General features: G+C 45.4%; 1 protein-coding gene across 1 annotated transcript; it reads right to left on the reverse strand.

The window, feature by feature from the left end:
• Nucleotides 1–201: 201 nt before the first annotated feature.
• On the reverse strand, nucleotides 202–24,958 carry LOC106588834 (uncharacterized). The gene is made up of 32 exons (XM_045709605.2): nucleotides 24,606–24,958; nucleotides 22,349–22,423; nucleotides 20,718–20,753; nucleotides 20,408–20,470; nucleotides 19,495–19,548; nucleotides 19,359–19,394; nucleotides 18,522–18,545; nucleotides 18,051–18,104; nucleotides 17,882–17,935; nucleotides 17,015–17,065; nucleotides 10,147–10,203; nucleotides 9,480–9,533; nucleotides 8,668–8,721; nucleotides 7,968–8,021; nucleotides 7,376–7,429; nucleotides 7,227–7,280; nucleotides 7,053–7,106; nucleotides 6,842–6,895; nucleotides 6,303–6,356; nucleotides 5,329–5,373; nucleotides 5,147–5,200; nucleotides 4,664–4,717; nucleotides 4,409–4,462; nucleotides 4,208–4,279; nucleotides 3,721–3,756; nucleotides 3,539–3,583; nucleotides 3,321–3,353; nucleotides 2,783–2,929; nucleotides 2,518–2,572; nucleotides 2,215–2,403; nucleotides 2,020–2,097; nucleotides 202–1,685 (listed from the first exon to the last, which is right to left on the reverse strand). The coding sequence occupies exons 1-32, from the start codon at nucleotides 24,675–24,677 to the stop codon at nucleotides 1,480–1,482; spliced, it is 2,076 nt and encodes a 691-aa protein (XP_045565561.1). The 5' UTR covers nucleotides 24,678–24,958; the 3' UTR covers nucleotides 202–1,479.
• Nucleotides 24,959–25,427: the final 469 nt, after the last annotated feature.

Here is a 25,427-nt window from a genome sequence, read left to right on the forward strand (position 1 = left end):
ATATTTTCTTGGAAAACAGTTGGCAACCAATTTAAAGGGTGCATCACCAGCAATGACTAGACGAGTGTGGCACACAGACAGAGAAAGTCTAGACTCTATCCATTAACCCGTCTCTAAGCCCAATGGAATAAAGGCCATGTCATTTTTGTACAATCGTTTCTTTTCAGAGCTCCAACAGTTCCCACATGAGAGAGAAGAACATTCAGGTTTTTACAAAACGTTCTTCTTTATTGGTTTGGAATTGGTTGACCTGAACAACCAGGGAAAAAAATCTAACCTAAGTCTTTACAGATTAATCATATAAAGAACACCAAATAGAATCGCTTCTGTTAATGAAAAGAATCAGTCCTGTTTGTTGTTAGAATGTTGACATTGATTGACTCCATGGAAGTTAGTTGACAGTGGCATATAAATATTGATTTGTGTAACTGTTCTGTTTGGAAAAGCAGTCATTTGAACTTTTAAACTTTATTGCTGATTAGGTTCATTAACACAGGGGTTGTTTTGGTCGGTTCACATTCTAACCCATCCTCTTTTTTTTCTCTACATAAAATCAACACACATTTACAAAGATTTACAGCACTGAATTATGGGAGATAGATGGGAGTGCCCATCAGGATATGCTGTTGCCAGGCAACTACAGGAAGAGATCAAATCTACGGAAATCATTTGTTTCTAAATGAGGCGAAAGTAGACAGGGGTGGCACTGTACATGTGAGGCAAAAAAGGGGGTTTCACTATTTCACTCAAGCATACAGGTGACAGGTTTAGCAATACATCTTCCAAAGGTACGGTATGGAGTGTGGATTTTGATTTGAATATTTTATTGGTACCTTTGTGTACACTTGTACGGCACTTCTTGTTTGGTGGGGAGTGGAGGTGGGCATATGCTTGCATTATTTGCTTCAAAACATATATTTAAATATTAATATTTCAGATATAAATCAATACAATTTAAAGTGACCACGGTACAAAACAAAAACACCAATCATTGGACTCAAAGTATATCTCTGCTCCTCCCAGTCCAGGGGTTACGGCTGATGAGGACATCATCAATGATGTCACTGGATATGATATTCAGATGTCACTACGTCTCTCTCTCACTCTCTCTCCCTCTGTGGTGGGGGTGGGGCAGTTGGACGTGACAGACATTTACATCCGCCAATCCTTGACCAGAGATGATAAATTCAGAGGAATGTAATTGGCTGTGAGTGGCTGTCATCATGGTGATTTAAAGTGGGTGGGCGTGGTATGTGTTGCAAACAGAGTCTCTAAACAGTAGAACTGAAGGTCGTCAGTTTAGGGGTCAGGGGACAACACCACTCACGATCGTATTGCCCCCACTTCTCGCTCTCAATGGTATCCAATGAAGGAGAGTGGTCTCTCTCTTTCTATCTCCTCTATCCCTCCTCTCTCTCTTCTGTCTGTCTCTCTCTCTCCCTCCTGGTGTTGTGGGGCTCTTGATGGAGAGGTCATAGGTTAGACTCCGGGGCCCTTGACCCTGGCGGAGTCCTGTAGTCTGGGGGAGGTGTAGGCAGAGGCAGCTAGGCAGGCTGCAGCCTCACAGAACCCTGGAAGACCAGTGGGGCCCGCCTTACCGGGACGACCAGCCTCTCCTGCCGAGCCCTGGGGGCCTCGCTCGCCAGGCTTACCGTTTCGAGCCACACCGTCAATACCAGGAGGACCTGAGGAGGTAGAGGAGGAGAGAGAGGAAGAGATAGCCTTTTAATTTACTACATTCCTTTGAAGAGAGTTTAAGTTTTACACTGTAACCTCCTCAGGTAAGTTGGTACACCTTTTTAATAACTGGATAGGTATGTAGAGGAAGGTCACTTCCTTCTAAGTGTGTGTGTGTGTATTGTGTGTGTGTGTGTGTGTGTGTGTGTGTGTGTGTGTGTGTGTGTGTGTGTGTGTGTGTGTGTGTGTGTGTGTGTGTGTGTGTGTGTGTGTGTGTGTGTGTGTGTGTGTGTGTGTGTGTGTGTGTCTGTGTGTGTTAGGAGAGTGCATGTGGTGCCTCACCTGGTATTCCAGGGGGTCCTGGCTGGCCAGGATGTGGTTTGCCAGAATTTCCTCGGTCTCCCTTTGCTCCTCTCTTTCCTGAACAAGAGAAAGATGGAGGGGTGGAGAGGGGTCAGTGATCTTTTCTAAGTTATATTACTTTTTGAGTGATCAGTGTCTCATTTTAACTGGAACGTCACCAATTTCAGTTTCTACCTTTCAGTCCGGTGTTGCCAATCTGGCCGGAGACTCCAAACATGCCAGGGATGCCACGGGCCCCGGTGAGGCCGTGTGGGCCCTGACCACCGGGAGCTCCTGGGGGTCCAGGAGGACCAGGGGGACCCATGACACCGGCTCCACCCAGTACGGCACGCTTAGCGCTCACCGCTACAGCCGCCAGACGCTCTGGATGAGGAGGACAGAGGATGTATATTAGCTATAGTACGTATACAGTCAATGTTTACCCAGATACGGTAGATTCAGTAGACCCAGCAGATTTATAATGTTGTGATCTCTTACCTTGCAGCATCTTCAGAACCACCTCAATGATGTGCTGGTCTGATGCATCCCGTCCCTGTAGAGGAGCAAGGAGAGGGAGAGAGAGAGGGAAAGATGGATGACAGGATGGCAAATGATGGATAGAGGAAAGGAAGGTAGAGGAGAGGAAAGAAAACATACCAACCAATCATCAATCAATAAGTCAGTCACTAGCATTCTCTAGTCAGTATAATCACACCACAATCTCACTAATCCCTTATTTTTTCCCCCGCTCGTTAGGACTCACTGCTGCCCCCACGATTCCTGGCATGCCTGGCAGTCCTCTCTCTCCGTTGAGGCCACGAGGCCCGGGCAGTCCTCCTGGTCCCTGGTCTCCTGGTTTACCTGAGTCTCCTGTTGGGCCGTTGAACCCTAGCTCTCCCCTCACTCCTTGCTGTGGAGGAAAGAGGAACAGATGAGATCCAAAGTGACAGCACTGTTTGATGCTAAGATAGCATTTGATTAGCATTGACTAGCTTCAACTAGTTTCAACTAACTTCGACTTACCTTTGACTAGCTTCAACTAGCTTCAACTAGTTCCAACTAGCTTTAACTGACATTGACTAGATTTGACAAGTAGCTTCGATTTGCTTCAACTAGTATTGAATAGTTTTGAATAGCTTCAACTAGCTTCGATTAGCTTCAACTAGTATTAACTTGTATTGAATATCTTCCACTAGCTTCGATTAGCTTCAACTAGCTTTGATTAGCTTTGACTATATTTGATTGGCTTCCATCTGCTATCGATGAGGTGTGATTGGATGTGACCCCAGTGATGTTCTTACCTGTCCTTTAGGTCCAGGCTCACCACCCAAACCCTGTCAGAGGACGAGAAAGAGAGAGACAGACATACAGACAGGTCAGTCCACTCCAGTCTGAAATGCTAACTGGGGCTCTACAGTTAGGAAGTTAGAATTTTCCCCTTAGATTCAATCATTCCTCTTCAAGAATATGAAGATATGATGCATTTTCTCCCCCATCTCATCGTGAAAAAGCCACTCACCTTCTCTCCTTTCTCCCCAGCCAAGCCTTCTACACCAGGATCCCCCTGAAAGATGAGAGAACGAGAAAGAACAAGTTAAATCAATTGATCATTGGCCAATGCCTATTGCTATAGCAGTCATTGTGGATACTTCAGCATGCGGCCACGCCATTGGTTTAAGTAACAGGCTTACTGCTACTCACAAAGTCTCCCTTCGCCCCAACTTTTCCTTGGAATCCCTGTGAAGACAGACATGTCCCACAGTAAATACATAATACATTATAATAAAGAGCAAATACAATATATTGATCTGGCCATGGATTGCAGGAGACACAGCGCACAGTAAGAAAGATGTCGTTTCATCTAAAGACATGGGAGATGATGACTCTAGTAGTATAATTTATATGGCTTAGGCTCTGTGCAAGAGAACGGCTGCAGGATTTGTGGTTCAACATTGCCACCACTGGGCCGTTTGGGTAACTGCATGATCACGTGTATGATTCGACTCAAATAAATCCCTATTGTGACTTCAATGTTCAACACAAACTAACACACGAATGCACTCGCACGGACACATACAAACAATATGTCTCGATACATACACCTCCGTAAACTTACAGATGCAAGAGCACACAAACGCATATATGTGTTTTACACACGTACACGTACAAACAAACACAAAACACACACCTTGTCCCCCTTAGTTCCTGAGATGCCTTGAGCCCCTGGAACACCCATGGGTCCTCTCATACCCTTGTTGCCCTGCAGAGACACAACAACACTTAGATTATATTCCTGCCGAGATGTGTGTCGACTTGTTGGTCAAGTAAAGACAACCACTGATTTAGACAAAACTGTATGTTTGTGCTGAGCTGTGCAGAAGTGACTTACCGCCTTGCCGACAATACCCTGTGGCCCTACAGCTCCCCTCTGGCCTCTGTCACCCTGAGGGAGAGAAGGGGAGAGGAGGAGAGAGAGAGGGATCAGAGAAAGACCAAGAAAGACAGAGAGAGAGAGAGAGAGAGAGAGAGAGAGAGAGAGAGAGAGAGAGAGAGAGAGAGAGAGAGAGAGAGAGAGAGTTATAGTGATGGTGACTTGTTGTAGTGATGGTGACTTGTTATAGTGATGGATTGTGGGAGAAGATACCTTAGGACCAGGAACACCCTCCATACCAGCTTCACCAGGAAGACCAGGTTCACCCTGACAAAGAAAGGAAGAGAGAGAGAGAGAGAGAGAGAGAGAGAGAGAGAGAGAGAGAGAGAGAAAGAAAAGGATGATTAGCACGTAGCGATTAGCACTTTTGTCTTATGAGCTCAACACAAACAGCCAGCCATTATGCTTGGCATGTAGACAGGCCTGGGCTCTAACTGGCTAACACAGCTAATGTTAACGCTAAGATGGATGGCTTTCCTGCATCTCTAACTACAGAAGGAGGAACAGTGGCCCCAGACAACACCTTCTCATTAGAGAGAGAGACAGAGAGAGAGAGCAAGAGAGAGAGAGAGAGAGAGAGAGAGAAAGAGAGCGAGAGAGTTAAGATCCTCATATCAGCAACAGCCACAATATAAATCTGCATTCTGGTGTGTGAAAAACAAACAAACAAACACATGAGCAAGTGAGGTGACCTACCTGAGGTCCTGGGGCACCAGACATTCCAACATGGCCTCTGGGACCAGGCTCTCCCTGAAGGGAAACAGAACAGGAAGTGGTTATCAGTTGAGGGAGTCTAAGCACATTAAATGTCCTTCCTCTTTTCTTTATTGTGGTGATGCAGAAGGACAATGAAAGGTGATGGTTGGTCATAGCCTTACCTTTCCTCCAGGTCCACCCTTGGTTCCGGGGCTGCCAGGCAAACCCTATCAGAGAGACAAGGTCAAAGAGAAGGTCAAAGGTCAAATAAAGGACTTCTAAGTGACCACTAATTCTATGTCTACTTTACAAGTGACTGTCTTCAAGCTTTTCAGTTGTGTTGGTGTCACAGCAGTGGCCAGACAGTGTGTGTGTGTGTGTGTGTGTGTGTGTGTGTGTGTGTGTGTGTGTGTGTGTGTGTGTGTGTGTGTGTGTGTGTGTGTGTGTGTGTGTGTGTGTGTGTGTGTGTGTGTGTGTGTGTGTGTGTGTGTGTGTGTGTGTGTGTGTGTGTGTGTGTGTGGCTACTGCCATCGCTGAGTAGATGATAATCAAAGTTTGCGACTGTGTTAAACTTTGATGGTGTGTATCATAGAACTCCCAAGCTCCATTACCTCTCTCTCTCTCTCTCACACACACACACACACACACACACACACACACACACACACACACACACACACACACACACACACACACACACACACACACACACACACACACCACACACACACACACACACACACACACACACACACACACACACACACACACACACACAAACATTTGATTATGATGAATCACCCGACGGTGGAGAGATGCAGAAATTTCAAGGTGGTTTAAATTCCAAAAAGGCTCGAGTCTAAGGGTCAAGCTGGACGCTTGCCCAGAAAACACAGATAATTCCCAGCTCGTTTTTTTGTCTGTCTGTTTTTTCTGTTCTGTGCATGTGGGTGGTGACTTATGGAGGTGAGGAGACTCACCCTTTACCTGTTCTGGGTGACAATGAGGGGTTAGAGCTGGGTTTGTTTACATGGACTAACTGAGGTCAATCACTCTCTCTCTCTCTCTCTTTCCTTCTCACAATCATAACGATGGGCACACAAACACACACACATTAACACACACACAGCTGTTGGATACCAAACTTGCTACTCACTGCTGTTCCCTGGTGACCGGGACCACCAGGCCTCCCAGCCTGCCCTGGGGCACCCTGCAGAGAGAGGAAGAAGAGACTCATCATCATCATCATTATTATCATTATCATCATCACCATTATTAACATCACCATTATCCACATCACCTTTATCATCGCCATCATCACCATTATCATCATCACCATTATCATCATCACCATTTTCAACATGACCTTATCATCGTCATCATCACCATTATCGTCATCCCCATTACCATCACCGTCTTCATCATCACTATTATCATTGTCACCATTATCGTTATCCCCGCCATTATCGTCACCTCCATTATCATCATCATCACCACCATCATCATCACCACCCTTATCATCATCACCATTATCACCACCATTATGTCACCATTATCATCATCATTATTATTATGATCATCATTATCATCATCACCATATTCATCACCGCCACATCACCATTAATCCAAGTAAGATCCAGGGACAGCTACAGCTACAGCTACAGGTGCATAGATTATATCTACGCCAGGCCTTACCTTGATTCCAGGGATGCCAGGAGTGCCGTCCTTTCCATCAATACCAGGCAGACCCTGAAACACCAGACAGAAGTTACCTTAATACTGTACTGCTAACCATATCTCCAACACAGTTAATCGCTACGACACAGTAGACTGTGTTACATTGTAGTAATAGTAGATACCAGACTAGAATATTAAATAGACGGGTGAAGTCAGTGTGTTCACTCACGTTCTCTCCCTTCTTGCCAACGGCTCCCTGTGGGCCCTTGATACCTCGGCCACCCTGTAGAAAAGATTATTATCATAATCTTCATCAACATCATGTTCATTATCATCATCCTCATCCGTGTGAGTAAGTTAGACACTGATGAGAAGATGGATAGCTGGTAGATAAAACACTCACCAAATCTCCTTTCTTCCCAGCCTCTCCAGGTGGTCCCTGGGGTCCCTCCTCACCCTACCGGGGAGAGACAAACACTTCTGATCAGATTTATCAATTAAACCCATCAACTCATAATGGGAAATACCAGTTTCCAAGACCTAGATACTTACTGGGGGTCCAGGTTGGCCAACTGGTCCGTTGATGCCCTTGTAACCACGAGGTCCCTGCGAGATACAGGAAATGATAATGAGTCACTTCCTGCTCATTGGCATTTCAGGAAGTAGATTAATGGTCATTCATAGTAATAAATGGCTTGTATGTTTCGACTCTTATTTATATTTATGTATCTCCTTCAGTATCTATGTACATGCTAATGAGCACTAACATGCTAACCACTGTGATAAAAGGATAATTATCAGGTAGCGATTAGTACTTTTGACAAATATGAGATATACACAAACAGCCAGCCATTCTGCTTGGCAAGTAGCTGGGCCTGGGTGCTAACTTGGCTAACGCAGCTAATGCTAATATGGATGGCTCTCCTGGATCATTAACTATAGATGGAGGAACAGGGGCCCCAGACAACATCCAGAGAGAGAGAGAGAGTTTGGGATTCTCTCCATATGTCCCCATAGAAAGGGACCGATAGAATTTATTATGCAGATAGAAGCAAACAGGGGAAGGAGGAGAGGTGGAGGAGTGCAAAGTGTGGTGGATGGAGGGAGTGTGGTAAAGGAGGTAGAGAGGTGTGTTTTAACTTACCACCTCTCCCTTGGGGCCCATCATTCCAGGGTAACCCCTCAATCCCATAGGACCCTGACATGGAGAGAAAGAGAGTTGAAATAAAGGACATTGTGTCGATGTTGCATATGTAAAAGTGGCATCATATCTGTATTTCATTCTCACAACGTCTGGGCTCTGACCATATTGCTGTACTATAATGTGTTCATAACATTGTGTATCTATACATCACAGTGTTAGCTGTGCCACTAGAGATTCTGGGTTCGAGTCCAGGCTCTGTTGCAGCCAGTCGCGACCGGGAGACCTATGGGGCGGCGCACAATTGGCCCAGCGTCGTCTGGGTTAGGGGAGGGTTTGGCCGGCAGGGATGTCCTTGTCCCATCGCGCACTAGCGACTCCTGTGGCGGGCCGGGCGCAGTGCATGCTGACACGGTCGCCAGGTGTACGGTGTTTCCTCCGACACATTGGTGCGGCTGGCTTCCGGGTTGGATGTGCGTTGTATCAAGAAGCAGTGTGACTTGGTTGGGTTGTGTTTCGGAGGACGCATGGCTCTCGACCTTCGCCTCTCCTGAGTCCGTACGGGAGTTGTAGCGATGAGACAAGACTGTAACTACCAATTGGATACCACGAAATTGGGGAGAAAAAGGGGTGAAAAATATATATATAAAAAAAATAAACATTGTGTATGTAAGTTCAGTCATAGGTAGATGAAGGTCATTACCGGGGGTCCTGGGATTCCCTGTTCCCCAGAGACGCCGACCTCTCCCTTCGTACCCTGAGAGAGAGAGAGAGAGAGAGAGAGAGAGAGAGAGAGAGAGAGATAGAGAGAGAGAGAGGGAGAAGGAGAAGGAGAAGGAGAACGATAGAAATGAAAAGTGTGACAATAACATAACTCAAAGTGTTTCATGTATGTATTGGTGCCAGCTGATTATCTCTACCACATAACTCCTTAGTAAATAGAAGCAAACAGAAACCGGCCAGTAGAATGAAGTGTTCTCTGTGTGTGTTCATGTTAGTGCCTCTGACTCAGTCACTGAGCAGTGATCAGCAGTGCAGTGCCAGACTGAGACAGGCAGAGTGCAGATCAGGTGCTAAACCTTCCTACTCTGGAGAAGTGTCTCAGGTCCCACTGGGGGCTCATTAGCTCTGCTTAAAGCACCAGGCTGAGTAGGCCGCTCTAACTCCTACTCTCTTATCCACTCCACATGTACCTGGCTCTCAACCATCCCTTTCATCTGAGCTCGCTGCGTGCTGCCTGGCTGCCCGGGCCAGGCCTGACTAATCTCACCCAGATTAGTGCCAGTCATGTGCCTCAGGGGGCTTCATTAGCGCTAAACCTGCTCCTTCTACTGGTGTGTGTGTGTGTGTGTGTGTGTGTGTGTGTGTGTGTGTGTGTGTGTGTGTGTGTGTGTGTGTGTGTGTGTGTGTGTGTGTGTGTGTGTGTGTGTGTGTGTGTGTGTGTGTGTTTGTTACTGTGTGAAAAGACTGCTTTTTGCACCCCCAAATGATTGTAAGATATAAAGGACTACTCACCAGTTTCCCAATGCTACCAGGCTCTCCCAGCACACCAGCACGACCTTTGTGTCCCTAAAAGAGAATATTAAGTTAGTTTACTGTTATAACGTCCTTATCACAGTAATAGATGTCCATGCATACCCCACAAGACATGCCAAGTTCAGAACAGACTATTGGGGAGAAGCACAGTACTACATAGAGCCATGACTACATGGAACTCTATTCCACATCAGGTAACTGATGCAAGCAGTAGAATCAGATTTTAAAAAACAGATAAGAATACATCTTATGGAACAGTGGGGACTGTGAAGAGACACACGCAAAGGTACAGACACACACATACACACACAAAAGCTAGCACACGCACTCCTTGAAATATTGTTGTATGGTGATATTACATTTTGTATTGTTGATATGTAGTTGTGTAATAATGTTGTATTATGGACTGTTTTATCTTTTGTTTTATATGTAATGTTTGGACCCCAGGAAGAGTAGCTGCAGCCTTGGCAACAGCTAATGGGGATCCCTAATAAATACAAATAGATGTTTAAATCAATGAACTAGTTATTCAGCCAATAAATGACAGCGGCACTGACAGGAATACTGTACACAGAATACAGAATAACCTTATTTTGATTTTTGATGGGAAAATATCTTGTTTGTCTCCTGATGATGACTCACTTACCTTGACCCCCTGCAGTCCCTGGGGACCCTTAGGCCCTGCTGGACAGTTGATTGGACACTGTATAGAGAGAGAGAGAGAGAGAGAGAGAGAGAGAGAGAAAGAAAGAAAGAAAGAAAGAAAGAAAGAAAGAAAGAAAGAAAGAAAGAAAGAAAGAAGTGGTTAAGAGAGAGTTGGTTGAGAGAGAAAGAGAGGACGGAAGGTACACCAAAAGGGTCAATTTTTGCACCCAAAAAGGGTTCTACATGGAACCCAAAATGTTTTTTTCTAAGAGTCTATGGGGAGGAGGAAGAGTGAGGAGCACACCAAAGTCAAAAGTCTAAGTATAATTGAATCTCCTCGCCCGCCAAACGTGAACAAGGCAACACTACAGTATGAGGGAGCTGGTTATAGAGGAGCTGGTTCTAGGGGAGCTGGTTCTAGGGGAGCTGGTTATAGAGGAGCTGGTTCTAGAGGAGCTGGTTATAGGGGAGCTGGTTATAGGGGAGCTTGTTATAGGGAGCTGGTTATATGGGAGCTGGTTATAGGGGAGCTGGTTATAGGGGAGCTGGTTATAGGGGAGCTGGTTATAGAGGAGCTGGTTATAGGGGAGCTGGTTATAGGGGAGATGGTTATAGAGGAGCTGGTTATAGGGGAGCTGGTTATAGGGGAGATGGTTATAGGGGAGCTGGTTATAGGGGAGCTGGTTATAGAGGAGCTAGTTATAGGGGAGCTGGTTATAGCGGAGCTGGTTATAGAGGAGCTGGTTATAGAGGAGCTGGTTATAGGGGAGCTGGTAATAGGGGAGCTCTTTCGGTGTCAGATGAAAGGAGAGAGAGGGAGGGAAAGAGAGATCGACGGTTGGAGAGAGAGATAGTTTATGAGAGAAAGTGTGAATCTTCTGTGACAGGACCCCTCTCTAATGAGAGCGAGGGAAAAGGAGAAAAAAGTAGAGAGGAATTGATGAGGACTCTAGAGGACTCTAGTTCCTCCTGTCACTGGAGCTGACACTGCTACACCATCCCCTCCCCAATAACCAGCTCCCCTATAACCAGCTCCCCTATAACCAGCTCCCCTATAACCAGCTCCTATAACCAGCTCCCCTATAACCAGCTCCCCTATGACCAGCTCACCTATAACCAGCTCCCCTATAACCAGCTCCCCTATAACCATCTCCCCTATAACCAGCTCCCCTATAACCAGCTCCCCTATAACCAGCTCCTCTATAACCAGCTCCTCTATAACCAGCTACCATATAACCAGCTCCTCTATAACCAGCTGCCCTACAACCAGCTCCCCTATATCCAGCTCCCCTATAACCAGCTCCTATAACCAGCTCCTCTATAACCAGCTCCCATATAACCAGCTCCTCTATAGCCATCTCCCCTATAACCAGCTCCCCTATAACCAGCTCCCCTATAACCAGCTCCTCTATAACCAGATCCCCTATAACAAACTCCCCTATAACCAAATCCCCTATAACAAGCTCCCCTATAACCAGCTCCCATATAACCAGCTCCTATATAACTATCTCCCCTATAACCAGCTCCCTTATAACCAGCTCCTCTATAACCAGCTCCCCTATAACCAGCTCCCCTATAACCAGCTCCTATATAACCAGCTCCCCTATAACCAGCTCCCATATAACCAGCTCCTATATAACCATCTCCCCTATAACCAGCTCCCCTATAACCAGCTCCTCTATAACCAGCTCCCCTATAACCAGCTCCCCTATAACCAGCTCCTATAAAACCAGCTCCCCTATAACCAGCTCCCCTATAACCAGCTCCCCTATAACCAGCTCCTCTATAACCAGCTCCCATATAACCAGCTCCCATATAACCAGCTCCTCTATAACCAGCTCCAATATAACCAGCTCCCCTATGACCAGCTTCTCTATAACCAGCTCCCCTATAACCAGCTCCTCTATAACCAGCTCCCCTATGACCAGCTCCTCTATAACCAGCTCCTCTATAACCATCTCCCATATAACCAGCTCCCCTATAACCATCTCCTCTATAACCAGCTCCCATATAACCAGCTCCCATATAACCAGCTCCTCTATAACCAGCTCCCCTATGACCAGCTCTCCTATAACCAGCTCCCATATAACCATCTCCCCTATAACCAGCTCCTCTATAACCAGCTCCCCTATAACCAGCTCCCATATAACCAGCTCCCATATAACCAGCTCCTCTATAACCAGCTCCCCTATGACCAGCTCCCCTATAACCAGCTCCCATATACCCAGCTCCTCTATAATCAGCTTCTCTATAACCAGCTCCTCTATAACCAGCTCCCCTATAACCAGCTCCTCTATAACCAGCTCCCATATAACCAGCTCCTCTATAATCAGCTCCTCTATACCAGCTCCCCTATAACCAGCTCCCATATAACCATCTCCCCTATAACCAGCTCCTCTATAACCAGCTCCCCTATAACCAGCTCCTCTATAACCAGCTCCTCTATAACCAGCTCCCATATAACCAGCTCCTCTATAATCAGCTCCTCTATAACCAGCTCCCCTATAACCAGCTCCCCTATAACCAGCTCCCCTATAACCAGCTCCTCTATAACCAGCTCCCATATAACCATCTCCCCTATAACCATCTCCTCTATAACCAGCTCCCCTATAACCAGCTCCTCTATAACCAGCTCCCCTATAACCAGCTCCCCTATAACCAGCTCCCCTATGACCAGCTCCTCTATAACCAGCTCCTCTATAACCAGATCCCCTATAACCAGCTCCTCTATAACCAGCTCCCCTATAACCAGCTCCTCTATAACCAGCTCCCCTTAGCAGCTCCTCTATAACCAGCTCCCATATAACCAGCTCCCATATAACCAGCTCCTCTATAACCAGCTCCAATATAACCAGCTCCCCTATGACCAGCTCCTCTATAACCAGCTCCCCTATAACCAGCTCCTCTATAACCAGCTCCCATATAACCAGCTCCCATATGACCAGCTCCTCTATAACCAGCTCCCCTATAACCAGCTCCCCTATGACCAGCTCCTCTATAACCAGCTCCTCTATAACCATCTCCCATATAACCATCTCCCCTATAACCATCTCCTCTATAACCAGCTCCCATATAACCAGCTCCCATATAACCAGCTCCTCTATAACCAGCTCCCCTATGACCAGCTCTCCTATAACCAGCTCCCATATAACCACCTCCCCTATAACCAGCTCCTCTATAACCAGCTCCCCTATAACCAGCTCCCATATAACCAGCTCCCATATAACCAGCTCCTCTATAACCAGCTCCCCTATGACCAGCTCCCCTATAACCAGCTCCCATATAACCAGCTCCTCTATAATCAGCTTCTCTATAACCAGCTCCTCTATAACCAGCTCCCCTATAACCAGCTCCTCTATAACCAGCTCCCATATAACCAGCTCCTCTATAATCAGCTCCTCTATACCAGCTCCCCTATAACCAGCTCCCATATAACCATCTCCCCTATAACCAGCTCCTCTATAACCAGCTCCCCTATAACCAGCTCCTCTATAACCAGCTCCTCTATAACCAGCTCCCATATAACCAGCTCCTCTATAATCAGCTCCTCTATAACCAGCTCCCCTATAACCAGCTCCCCTATAACCAGCTCCCCTATAACCAGCTCCTCTATAACCAGCTCCCATATAACCATCTCCCCTATAACCATCTCATCTATAACCAGCTCCCCTATAACCAGCTCCTCTATAACCAGCTCCCCTATAACCAGCTCCCCTATAACCAGCTCCCCTATGACCAGCTCCTCTATAACCAGCTCCTCTATAACCAGCTCCCCTATAACCAGCTCCTCTATAACCAGCTCCCCTATAACCAGCTCCTCTATAACCAGCTCCCCTATAACCAGCTCCTCTATAACCAGCTCCCCTTAGCAGCTCCCCTATAACCAGCTCCCCTATAACCAGCTCCCCTATAACCATCTCCTCTATAACCAGCTCCTCTATAACCAGCTCCCCTATAACCAGCTCCCATATAACCGCTCCTCTATAACCAGCTCCCCTATAACCAGCTCCTATATAACCATCTCCACTATAACCAGCTCCCCTATAACCATCTCCCTTATAACCAGCTCCTCTATAACCAGCTCCTCTATAACCAGCTCCCCTAGAACCAGCTCCTCTATAACCAGCTTCCCTATAACCAGCTCCCCTGTGACCAGCTCCTCTATAACCATCTCCCCTATAACCATCTCCTCTATAACCAGCTCCTCTATAACCAGCTCCCCTATAACCAGCTCCTCTATAATCAGCTCTCCTATAACCATCTCCTCTATAACCAGCTCCTCTATAACCAGCTCCCCTATAACCAGCTCCCATATAACCAGCTCCTATATAACCATCTCCCCTATAACCAGCTCCCCTATAACCATCTCCCTTATAACCAGCTCCTCTATAACCAGCTCCTCTATAACCAGCTCCCCTAGAACCAGCTCCTCTATAACCAGCTCCCCTATAACCAGCTCCCCTATGACCAGCTCCTCTATAACCAGCTCCCCTATAACCATATCCTCTATAACCAGCTCCTCTATAACCAGCTCCCCTATAACCAGCTCCTCTATAACCAGCTCCCCTATAACCAGCTCCCCTATGACCAGCTCCTCTATAACCAGCTCCCCTATAACCATCTCCTCTATAACCAGCTCCTCTATAACCAGCTCCCCTATAACCAGCTCCTCTATAATCAGCTCTCCTATAACCAGCTCCCCTATGTTGGGCACTCAGTATAGGACTTGGCTTAGGACTTGTACTTTTCTGTAGGGTTTAGTGCCACCAAACCAGAAAGCTCTCAGTCTATATACTGTATCAGAGGAAATACAAGCTATGACCAGATTGCCAGGAACTCTGTAATTGAGGATGGATCCTACATGCTTTGGGCTTGGAGTTTAGTAGAACAGATACAGTGGGGTAGAACAGATACAGTGGAGTAGAACAGATATAGTGGAGTAGAACAGATACAGTGGAGTAGAGCAGATACAGTGGGGTAGAACAGATACAGTGGAGTAGAACAGATACAGTGGAGTAGAACAGGTACAGTGGAGTAGAACAGATACAGTGGAGTAGAACAGATATAGTGGAGTAGAACAGATACAGTGGAGTAGAGCAGATACAGTGGAGTAGAGCAGATACAGTGGGGTAGAACAGATACAGTGGAGTAGAACAGATACAGTGGAGTAGAACAGGTACAGTGGAGTAGAACAGATACAGTGGAGTAGAACAGATACAGTGGAGTAGAGCAGATACAGTGGAGTAGAACAGGTACAGTGGAGTAGAACAGATACAGTGGAGTAGAACATATACAGTGGAGTAGAGCAGATACAGTGGAGTAGAACAGTTACATTGGAGTTGAACAGGTACAGTGGAGTAGAACAGATACAGTGGAGTAAAACAGATATAGTGGAGTAGAGCAGATACAGTGGGGTTGAACAGATACAGTGGGGTAGAACAGATACAGTGGAGTAGAACAGATACAGTGGAGTAGAGCAGATACAGTGGGGTTGAACAGATACAGTGGGGTAGAACAGATACAGTGGAGTACAACAGATACAGTGGAGTAGAACAGGTACAGTGGAGTAGAGCAGATACAGTGGGGTAGAACAGATACAGTGGGGTAGAACAGATTCAGTGGGGTAGAACAGATACAGTGGAGTACAGCAGATACCGTGGGGTAGAACAGATACAGTGGAGTAGAACAGATACAGTGGAGTAGAACAGATACAGTGGGGTAGAACAGATACAGTGGGGTAGAACAGATACAGTAGAGTAGAGCAGATACAGTGGAGTAGAGCAGATACAGTGGGGTAGAACAGATACAGTGGGGTAGAACAGATACAGTAGAGTAGAGCAGATACAGTGGAGTAGAGCAGGTACAGTGGAGTAGAACAGTTACATTGGAGTTGAACAGGTACAGTGGAGTAGAACAGATACAGTGGAGTAGAACAGATACAGTGGAGTAGAACAGATATAGTGGAGTAGAGCAGATACAGTGGGGTTGAACAGATACAGTGGGGTAGAACAGATACAGTGGAGTAGAACAGATACAGTGGAGTAGAGCAGATACAGTGGGGTTGAACAGATACAGTGGAGTAGAACAGATACAGTGGAGTAGAGCAGATACAGTGGGGTAGAACAGATACAGTGGAGTACAGCAGATACAGTGGGGTTGAACAGATACAGTGGAGTAGAACAGATACAGTGGGGTAGAACAGATACAGTGGAGTAGAACAGATACAGTGGAGTAGAGCAGATACAGTGGGGTAGAACACATACAGTGGAGTAGAGCAGATACAGTGGGGTTGAACAGATACAGTGGAGTAGAACAGATACAGTGGAGTAGAGCAGATACAGTGGGGTAGAACACATACAGTGGAGTACAACAGATACAGTGGAGTAGAACAGATACAGTGGAGTACAGCAGATATAGTGGGGTAGAACAGATACAGTGGAGTAGAACAGATACAGTGGGGTAGAACAGATACAGTAGAGTAGAGCAGATACAGTGGAGTAGAGCAGGTACAGTGGAGTAGAACAGTTACATTGGAGTTGAACAGGTACAGTGGAGTAGAACAGGTACAGTGGAGTAGAACAGATACAGTGGGGTAGAACAGATACAGTGGAGTAGAGCAGATACAGTGGAGTAGAGCAGGTACAGTGGAGTAGAACAGTTACATTGGAGTTGAACAGGTACAGTGGAGTAGAACAGATACAGTGGGGTAGAACAGATACAGTGGAGTAGAGCAGATACAGTGGAGTAGAGCAGGTACAGTGGAGTAGAACAGTTACATTGGAGTTGAACAGGTACAGTGGAGTAGAACAGATACAGTGGAGTAGAACAGATACAAACAGAAAAGAGGAGGAGGTGTGGAGGGATCTTACCTGGAAGTCTGCGCTGCCCTCTTCTCCTCCCAAGAACTTCCCTGGAGGTCCCTAGAGAAAGAGAGAGTGACAACAATATATGTTTGTATAGAGAAATATGCAAAGAAGACGAAGACAGATGAGGTGAGCGAGAGAGAGAGAGAGAGAGAGAGAGAGAGAGTGAGAGAGAGAAAGAGAGAGAGAGAGAGAGAGAGAGAGAGAGAGAGAGAGAGAGAGAGAGAGAGAGAGAAAGAGAAAGAGGAAGACTAAGGAAATTTTTACAGTGCTGAGGCAGCTGTTCTGACTGTGTGTGTATACTTAGTTTCAGTACAACATGGCCCCCCTTAGCTGAGGTATGCAGGGAGCAGTGAGATGAGACAGGGGAGCCAGGTCTAATGGGACTTTATTTACTCTGCAACACCGGCAACTAAGACAAATAGACTCCCCATGGCTGGGAGCATCACTCTGTGAGGCTGCTCCCCACCTGAAATCACCCACTGTGTACATTGTAGAAGAACTGGGGAGCTAAGAGACACACACAGCTCTGTGTACAATTTTGCTTCATTGAGCTGCTCTGGGGAGTTTACTGGTACACTTACTGGTGAGAATGTACTGGGATTACTGGGTTATCTCTGGAACAATGGTTTCTTGCTTGTAACAAAACTTTTTTCTTTTGCGTTAAGTTATTGGTTTCTTACAAGTTGTATTTATTACTTATTACAGCCCACACCATCTTACTGGTTTCCTACAAGTTTTAAGTTACTGTTTTTTATTACTAGGTTGGTACTTGCTGGTTTGGCGGTTTGGTGGTAGGTGTGTACTTAGTGGATTTTACTTGTACTATATGTTTATTTACTGGTTTCTTGCTGGTTCTAGGTGTAAACTTACTGGTTTTCCTGGGGGTCCTGGAATTCCTGGAGGTCCAGGTGCTCCCAATATGCCCTGAGAGAAGAGGAAGCAAGAGGATGGTGGGAATGAAATGATGAAGATGAAGAGTAGCTAACAGATTCTGTAACGTATGTTATCTGACATAAGACAACAATGGTAAGGGTCTTACCTGAGATCCAGTCTGTCCAATTTTACCGGGAAGGCCGATTGGGCCCGGGGCTCCCTAAAGACAAAGAGGAAGAGAATCTTCATCCATTTGGCAGAAGAGGATACACTGCCAATGTAATTCAGTTCAGAATGTAATATGTAGTGTCTGACCAGTTCCAGAAGAGGATACACTGCCAATGTAATTCAGTTCAGAATGTAATATGTAGTGTCTGACTAGTTCCAGAAGAGGATACACTGCCAATGTAATTCAGTTCAGAATGTAATATGTAGTGTCTGACTAGTTCCAGAAGAGGATACACTGCCAATGTAATTCAGTTCAGAATGTAATATGTAGTGTCTGACTAGTTCCAGAAGAGGATACACTGCCAATGTAATTCAGTTCAGAATGTAATATGTAGTGTCTGACAAGTTATTTTTTTTGGAGGAAGTCTTTAATTATAGGGAGGGATATAATTAACAAATAGCTACTTACAGCCAGCCCAGGCAGTCCAGGTCCCTACAGAGAGAGAGAGAGAGAGAGAGAGAGAGAGAGAGAGAGAGAGAGAGAGAGGGGGGGGAAAGGGGAATGAGAGATTAGTTAAGTCTGTGATTAGATTAGTTAAGTCTTTGTAATCATATAATCACAAACAAATGTGCATAATAACTCATCTATGATTTGTTTCAACAATTATCGTATTTAAATTCAATTAAGAGCAGATGTGTCTACAGAGACAGAACACTAGACAGACAGTGTTCATCAATCTAACCCAGACGTAGAGAAAGCAATCAATGTGTGTTCAATGTTCAATGTGTCATAATAAGTAATGGAATTCATTTAATTCAATGCTTCATCCGAGCATATCACTAACTGACTCCACTCTGTCAATACAGTACAGTCTGTCTAGTAGTGTGTCAAATATAGCTACACAGCACCACCTAGTGTGCTTTACTGTAACTACATGTAGTATTCCTCAACCTGCCTTAACCACAGATCTAGGATCAGATTACCCTCACTCCAAAACATTAGAGGGATGAACAAATATCTGACCATGTATCAGAGGTCTTGGACCCACTGTACACGGCTGTTGGACGAGACTAGTTATAACATTGTAAATCAGTCAGCTGCTAACAGCTGTTATGCCTGTGTTATGTCGCCCCTATGACTAGGGTCTCCCCCATACCTCTGTAATCCTAGTTAGGTCATGTGGTCGGGTAAAACTCTGGGCCCTACTGATGATGGAGGGTTAGTTCCAGTGGATTTGTAGTGTTCAGGCTATATGTAGTCTGTACTGAACAGTGTTCAGGTTCTGTTGAGTCCGTTAGTACTTACAGTGGGTCCAGGTTCACCACCAGGCCCAGGCTGGCCCTGTAGAAAACAACAATAAACAACAACAACAACAACAACAACATGAGGGTTTATTCTCTCATAGTTTGCATCCAATGTAGACCCCCACCATGGTCCTTACCTTAGGTCCAGGGTTCCCGACAGGACCCCGATCTCCCTTTGCTCCAATCAAACCCTGGAGACGTAGAGAGATAGAGTGATGTGTTCAGTCAGTAAGGTCGGTGTGGATCACCAATAGAGTGTTATCATTGTTGTGGACTTCAATAATGAGGTTGTCGTAAATATAAGAATGGTTTGTATTCATTGTGTGCTCTAATAACACAGCACTGTAAGGTGACTTCTGTCTCTTCTAATGCTAAACTTTTATTGAACAGCCTGCTACTTTGTTCAGGACTCACCCCACAGTTCACAAACAAGTGCAGGGGCAGCACTTTGAAATTAATGTGTCAGATTGCACCTTAGTGCCTGCCAGAGCCTGGGGATTGTGACATATACTATACATGTGACCTGAATTCCCATTACAGCACTGAGACTATCAGTAGTCTGATTGGATTTGACACTTCCAGGTAATCAGCAGGAAAACTAGGATTGAGATTCCGGGCCGGATTACAGGGTAAATCCCTGTGGAATGTTTCTCAGCGTGTGACTGTGAGACCAGCAGAGTGTTTCCGTTACCTTATTTAGAGAGAAGCAGTTTCCTGAAAACAGACACCTTCATAACAACATAAAGCTCAGTCTAGCTAGGTTACAGTACATCAATGCATCAGGACATACAATGCTTTTCACTCCTACAGGTTTACACAAACACACACACGTTTTCTCCATTTTCTCTTTCTCACTCTCTTTCTCTCGCTCTCTTTCTCCCTCACAAATTCATCCATTCTCTCTCTCTCTCTCTTTCTTTTTCCTTCACAAACTCATCAATTTTTTCTCTCTCTCTTTCTTTCTCTCGCTCTCTTTCTCCCTCACATTTTCTTTGTCTTGTTGTCAGTCTCTTACAGACACACTTAGCAGCTGATAGACAGGAGACTTACGTCAATGCCGTTCTCTCCTGGAGCTCCATCTGGACCAGGTTCACCTGGCTCCCCCTTCAAGCCCTGAGAACAGAGACACAGCCATAGTCAGGTATACACACACACACACATCAGAGATATTGTCAGTGTAAAGTGCACACACTCACACAAACACCATTGAACATGCATACAAACGCACGCACGCACGCACGCACGCACACACACACACACACACACACACACACACACACACACACACACACACACACACACACACACACACACACACACACACACACACACACACACACACACACATACAGTAACTTACTTGTGGGCCAGGAGGACCAGGAGGTCCTTTCTCCCCCTGGGAAGAGAGAGAGGAACAAGAAATAAAGACATGATATTAACAATTGGTATTGTATGTTCACTACTTTCCGAGATTGATGACATGGAAGTCAGTTTATGTAGATTACAAAGTCCTTGACATAGAAGTCCTTTATGACAGCCCCTTGTTGATCTGGAAGGATTGGTGAAACCTCCCCTGACCCAAACAGAAGACTATGGCTGTATCTCAATCTTGAACAGTGACTTCCTTACCTTATCTCCTTTCCTCAATCTGAACAGACTTTTCCTGTAAGTTCTGGACCAGTGAAAGATAATTCTTGGTAGGCACCCAAGTAACACTTTTTTATTACTCATTACTCCCACATTGATCAACTATTTACTAATCATAAGTAAAGTATTTTTGCAGTCCCTAATCTAAAGTGAGCGCTATTTAACCCTAACCTTTACATAACCCTAACCTAACCCTAAATGATGTGCAATTTTTTTGTAAATACCTTATAAATGGTTTATAACGGACCATTAAAATATAGTGTAACACACCCTCCATATTGCTTTCATCTAGCCAGTGTTTCAGATCAGGTATAAGAAAGATCAGATAAGGAGAGGACGCCACTTTAGACCACTGAGATGCATAGTATCTAGTAGTGACATCAACCTATTGCGTATACACGTATCCAGTTCCATACAGATCTGCAAGGGTCATTTTGTCACAGGTGGAGATGAGGGGGAAAGTGTTTTTTTTTAAGATCCAGCCATGATTGACAGCTCATGTTTGCTCCGCCCTCAATGTGGAGTGAGGGAACTTTCCAATCATGATAGGACTATTGCTGACACCTACCCTAGTCCACTCAGGTCTGCAAAGGAGAGTGAACAAGGGCAGATGAGAGGGAACAACCTTTTTGGAATGAAATGCAGCCGGCATCTACATTTGGACAGAATTGTGTTTCACCGCCCTCTTATTACAGCCCACCCTTTGGTGACACCACACATCATAGCAGATAAATATCTGACCCCAGAGCCCTCAAATGCTACTCCAAGTTCCAACCCACAAGAGGTGATCCATGTTCACATCAAACATCAACCTGCCAGTCCATAGCCTTCCATTAGTTAGATAGAGAATGAGCCGCTCTGTCCAAAACAGTGAGGGAATTGACATAATCCTAAACCATTATCTTTAACACTAGATCTACCTGGCTTTGGGGATGAAACAGCTCTTCAACTAATTGCATTGGATAAAAGCATGCCTAACTTGTAACATCAGAATCCCTTTGGATCATATAGGCCTCACCATTAGTTTCTTCCCTTGTCCACTCATGGTGTAATTCTGTATTCTCAACATGTTTTCAGAACATGGCTTTGTTTAGACTGAGAATACCTCAAAGGTATCACATTACCACGATATGATCCCAAACCTTTCCCTCGGGAAGGAGAGAAAGCCCCCAACTCAAAGACCTCTCTCGCTGCAGGAAACAGAGCTCTTTTGTGCTGCTGTGTTTTCATTCAGTCCGCCCTCTGGTGGTACAACCGCGGTACTACCTCAGATCGCTCCATTGGGTACAATGCCCGTCTTTGTGACAACCTGTTGGCTCAGGGCAAAGCGGAGGTAATACTCACATCAATGCCGTCGGACCCGGGGGTGCCAGAGGGCCCAGGCAGGCCGGGATTGCCCTGAGGTCCTGGAGGACCGCTCTGGAAAAAATGAAAACAAAATGGAGCGTTTAGAAGTGTGCAGAGGTTTTGTAGATAATTACCTGGCCTTAGAATGTATCACTTTTTGGTATTCATCCAATTGGATACATATTATTTTCATACTATAAAGAACATGTGAGATAACTGAAATGCAGTAAAACATTTCACACGTTTTGAGATTTTGTGTGTCATTTTATTGCAGGCCTTTTGATAATGGAGACATGACTAGTTTTGAACCAGGTGCTTTTTCAACCAATGTTTGGATAGTCCTAATTGATAAATGAGGCACAACAATGTCACATGAGACAATCACACATGATCAAGTGGGAATTAATAACTACAATTAAATGTTATATTTCATGTGAATACAATCCTAGAAACAAGACAAATGCATCATAAACTTGAAGTGAATGAATCACCTAGAAACATCACATTTTGATAAAGCATGTAAGGCCAATACAAATCCAATGCCACTGGTAGCCTACACTCTTCGAACCTAAAAGGGTTGTTCGGCTGTCCTCATAGGAGAACCCTTTGTGAACCCTATTTGGTTCCAGGTAGTACACCTTTTTGGTTCCATGTAGAACCCTTTCCACAGAGGTTCTACAAGGAACCGAAAAGGGTTCTACCTGGAACTAAAAAGGTTTCTACCTGGAGCCAAAAATGGTTCTCCCATGGGGACAGCTGAAGAACCCTGTTGGAATCCTTTTTTCTAAGACTGTATTTGGAATGATGTAAAAAAATGTAATAAAATTATCCAGAGCTCATGAGAAAAAATATGACTGATGAATGAGGTTATTTTTTTTCATATAGAAATTTAAAAAATCTCACATCCTGTAAGAAGTAAATTGCTTCCAAAATGGGTGTAAAACAAAAATATTTGTCACCAAGTAATTTAAGGTAGTAGGTAGGGGGAGGAAAGATGTTTACCAAGGCACTCCCCCCATCCCATCCCCTTCCTTTGGATATGCAGTTCCTTGAATCGATTTTTCAATCAGTCTCATCCAGTCACAACACAGAATTCTCATACTGTGTGGAGATGTATTCCAGAATTCTGCCAATCATTCAGAAAAAAGGTTGGGAATTCAATACAATGGTCTTGTTTGTTCAGACAGATCCACTGGTAACTTTCTGTTGGATATCACGTAGGTGTGATTTGGTGGAGGGCATCTTCAGGTCGGTCATTCTCTGTATGTATGTGTGTGTGTGTGTGTGTGTGTGTGTGTGTGTGTGTGTGTGTGTGTGTGTGTGTGTGTGTGTGTGTATGTGTGTGTGTGTGTGTGTGTGTGTGTGTGTGTGTGTGTGTGTGTGTGTGTGTGTGTGTGTGTGTGTGTGTGTGTGTGTGTGTGTGTGTGTGTGTGTGTGTGTGTGTGTGTTTGAATAGGGGGCTTCGCAGTAAAGGCACATGGGTGTCTTGTATACACGGCCTGTGTGTGTGTGTGTGTGCGTGTGCGTGTGCGTGTGTGTGTGTGTGTGTGTGTGTGTGTGTGTGTGTGTGTGTGTGTGTGTGTGTGTGTGTGTGTGTGTGTGTGTGTGTGTGTGTGTGTGTGTGTGTGTGTGTGTGTGTGTGTGTGTGTGTGTGTGTGTGTGCGTCGGCGTGCTTGTGTGTGTCCAGACGAATTCCAGTGTAAGTGTCGCTCTCCCTTGATGACTCTGTCCTGAATCTCCTTTTTGACAAAAATGTGAATGGTTTTGTATCCCCTCCAACTGCTCTTCAGGAATAACCATCCATTTGAAAAAGGAGACCTTCTTCATCTGTATTCAGGTAGAAACGTCATCCACAGAATCAAGGAACATAGTCCATGGCAGGAAGATACAGTATATATGTATGTACAATGCCACATCACACAACACACACAAATACACACATTACACAACTGATCTTCATGCAGCTCTAGACTCATCATTACAACAATGTTATGACTATGATGAAACACTTAAGCCCTGAAACAAGATTGTGATCATTCACTCTTCTGAAACAACCCAATTCCAAAATGTATTTTTCTAAACACATCTAGCCAGTGTGACAACAAAACCATAGCAAGCACAGCGGTCCCCCCAGTAGTCCCCGTCTACCTTCACCACCAGTCCCTCTCTCCTGGGGACTTCAATCCCACCGTACCCCAGCCAAAAGCACCCCAGCCTGGGTACACCCCTAAGCTCCGCTGTCCACTCCACTCACCACTTGGGCCAGAGCCAGGCACAGAGTCTGCAGGACGACCCAGCTCTTCAACACAGCCGAGAGTCCAGTCATGATCCCTCTCTCCTATCCCTCTCTCTCTCCTCAGCACGAAATCCTCTCTTCTCTTGCTTTCTCCCGCTCTCCCCGTCTTCTCCTTCAAGCCGGGACAGAAACGGTAGGGAATCCAAAGGGGGATGGGGGCTATGTGCGCAGCCCCGAAAATTCCACCTAGTAAAAGTGGTGTAGAGGAATGGTTGGATGGAGGGAGAGATGGAATGAGAGAGAGGTGTAACGCAGCCCTACAGCCTGCCCCAGTGAACACAGGAGCTCCTGAAAGCCCCTCGCACACACACACATACATGGAGACACAAACACACACCAAGACACACACACACACTGAGAAACACTTGTACACACCGCTGCCTCATGAATAATGTATCCCCATAGACAGGTTCCCACAAGCTCATTGGACAAACAATGCTACTGCTCATGAATATGCACAAACACAGCCAGATTCCCACATGCTGATTGGACACAAATGCTATCTAGCTCCGCCCTGAGGAAGGGGAGTTCATGAGTGATTGAAACTTCAGTGGTATGCCCCAATCCTACAGTCAGTCGCCCCCTATCCCCTAGTTAGTTGTGTGGGTCTGACAAGATTGGATAGGTGTAAAGGTGTCTGCATGCATCCCATCCAAAACAGTTCGGAAGAGTTGCTGAATATATTATGATGACATTTTGTGATGTTTTTGTTGGTTTTGGTCTTCGTCAAGGGTTTTTTCCAAGGGTTCCGGTTTAGAAGTACAGTTTCTACTGCTCCTA

The sequence above is a fragment of the Salmo salar genome, chromosome 27 (genome assembly GCF_965601325.2).
Source record: "Salmo salar chromosome 27, fSalSal1, whole genome shotgun sequence".
Lineage (NCBI taxonomy): Eukaryota > Metazoa > Chordata > Actinopteri > Salmoniformes > Salmonidae > Salmo > Salmo salar.

What these genes read in the sequence shown, in the direction of transcription:
- LOC106588834 (XM_045709605.2), bottom strand. Translation starts at nt 24,677, where the DNA reads ATGACTGGACTCTCGGCTGTGTTGAAGAGCTGGGTCGTCCTGCAGACT. An exon ending in AGGGACTGCAGGGGGTCAAG is followed by an intron (nt 9,534 to 10,146) that starts GTAAGTGAGTCA and finishes ATTCTCTTTTAG; the next exon opens with GGACACAAAGGTCGTGCTGG. An exon ending in TTGGGGCGAAGGGAGACTTT is followed by an intron (nt 3,584 to 3,720) that starts GTGAGTAGCAGT and finishes CTCATCTTTCAG; the next exon opens with GGGGATCCTGGTGTAGAAGG.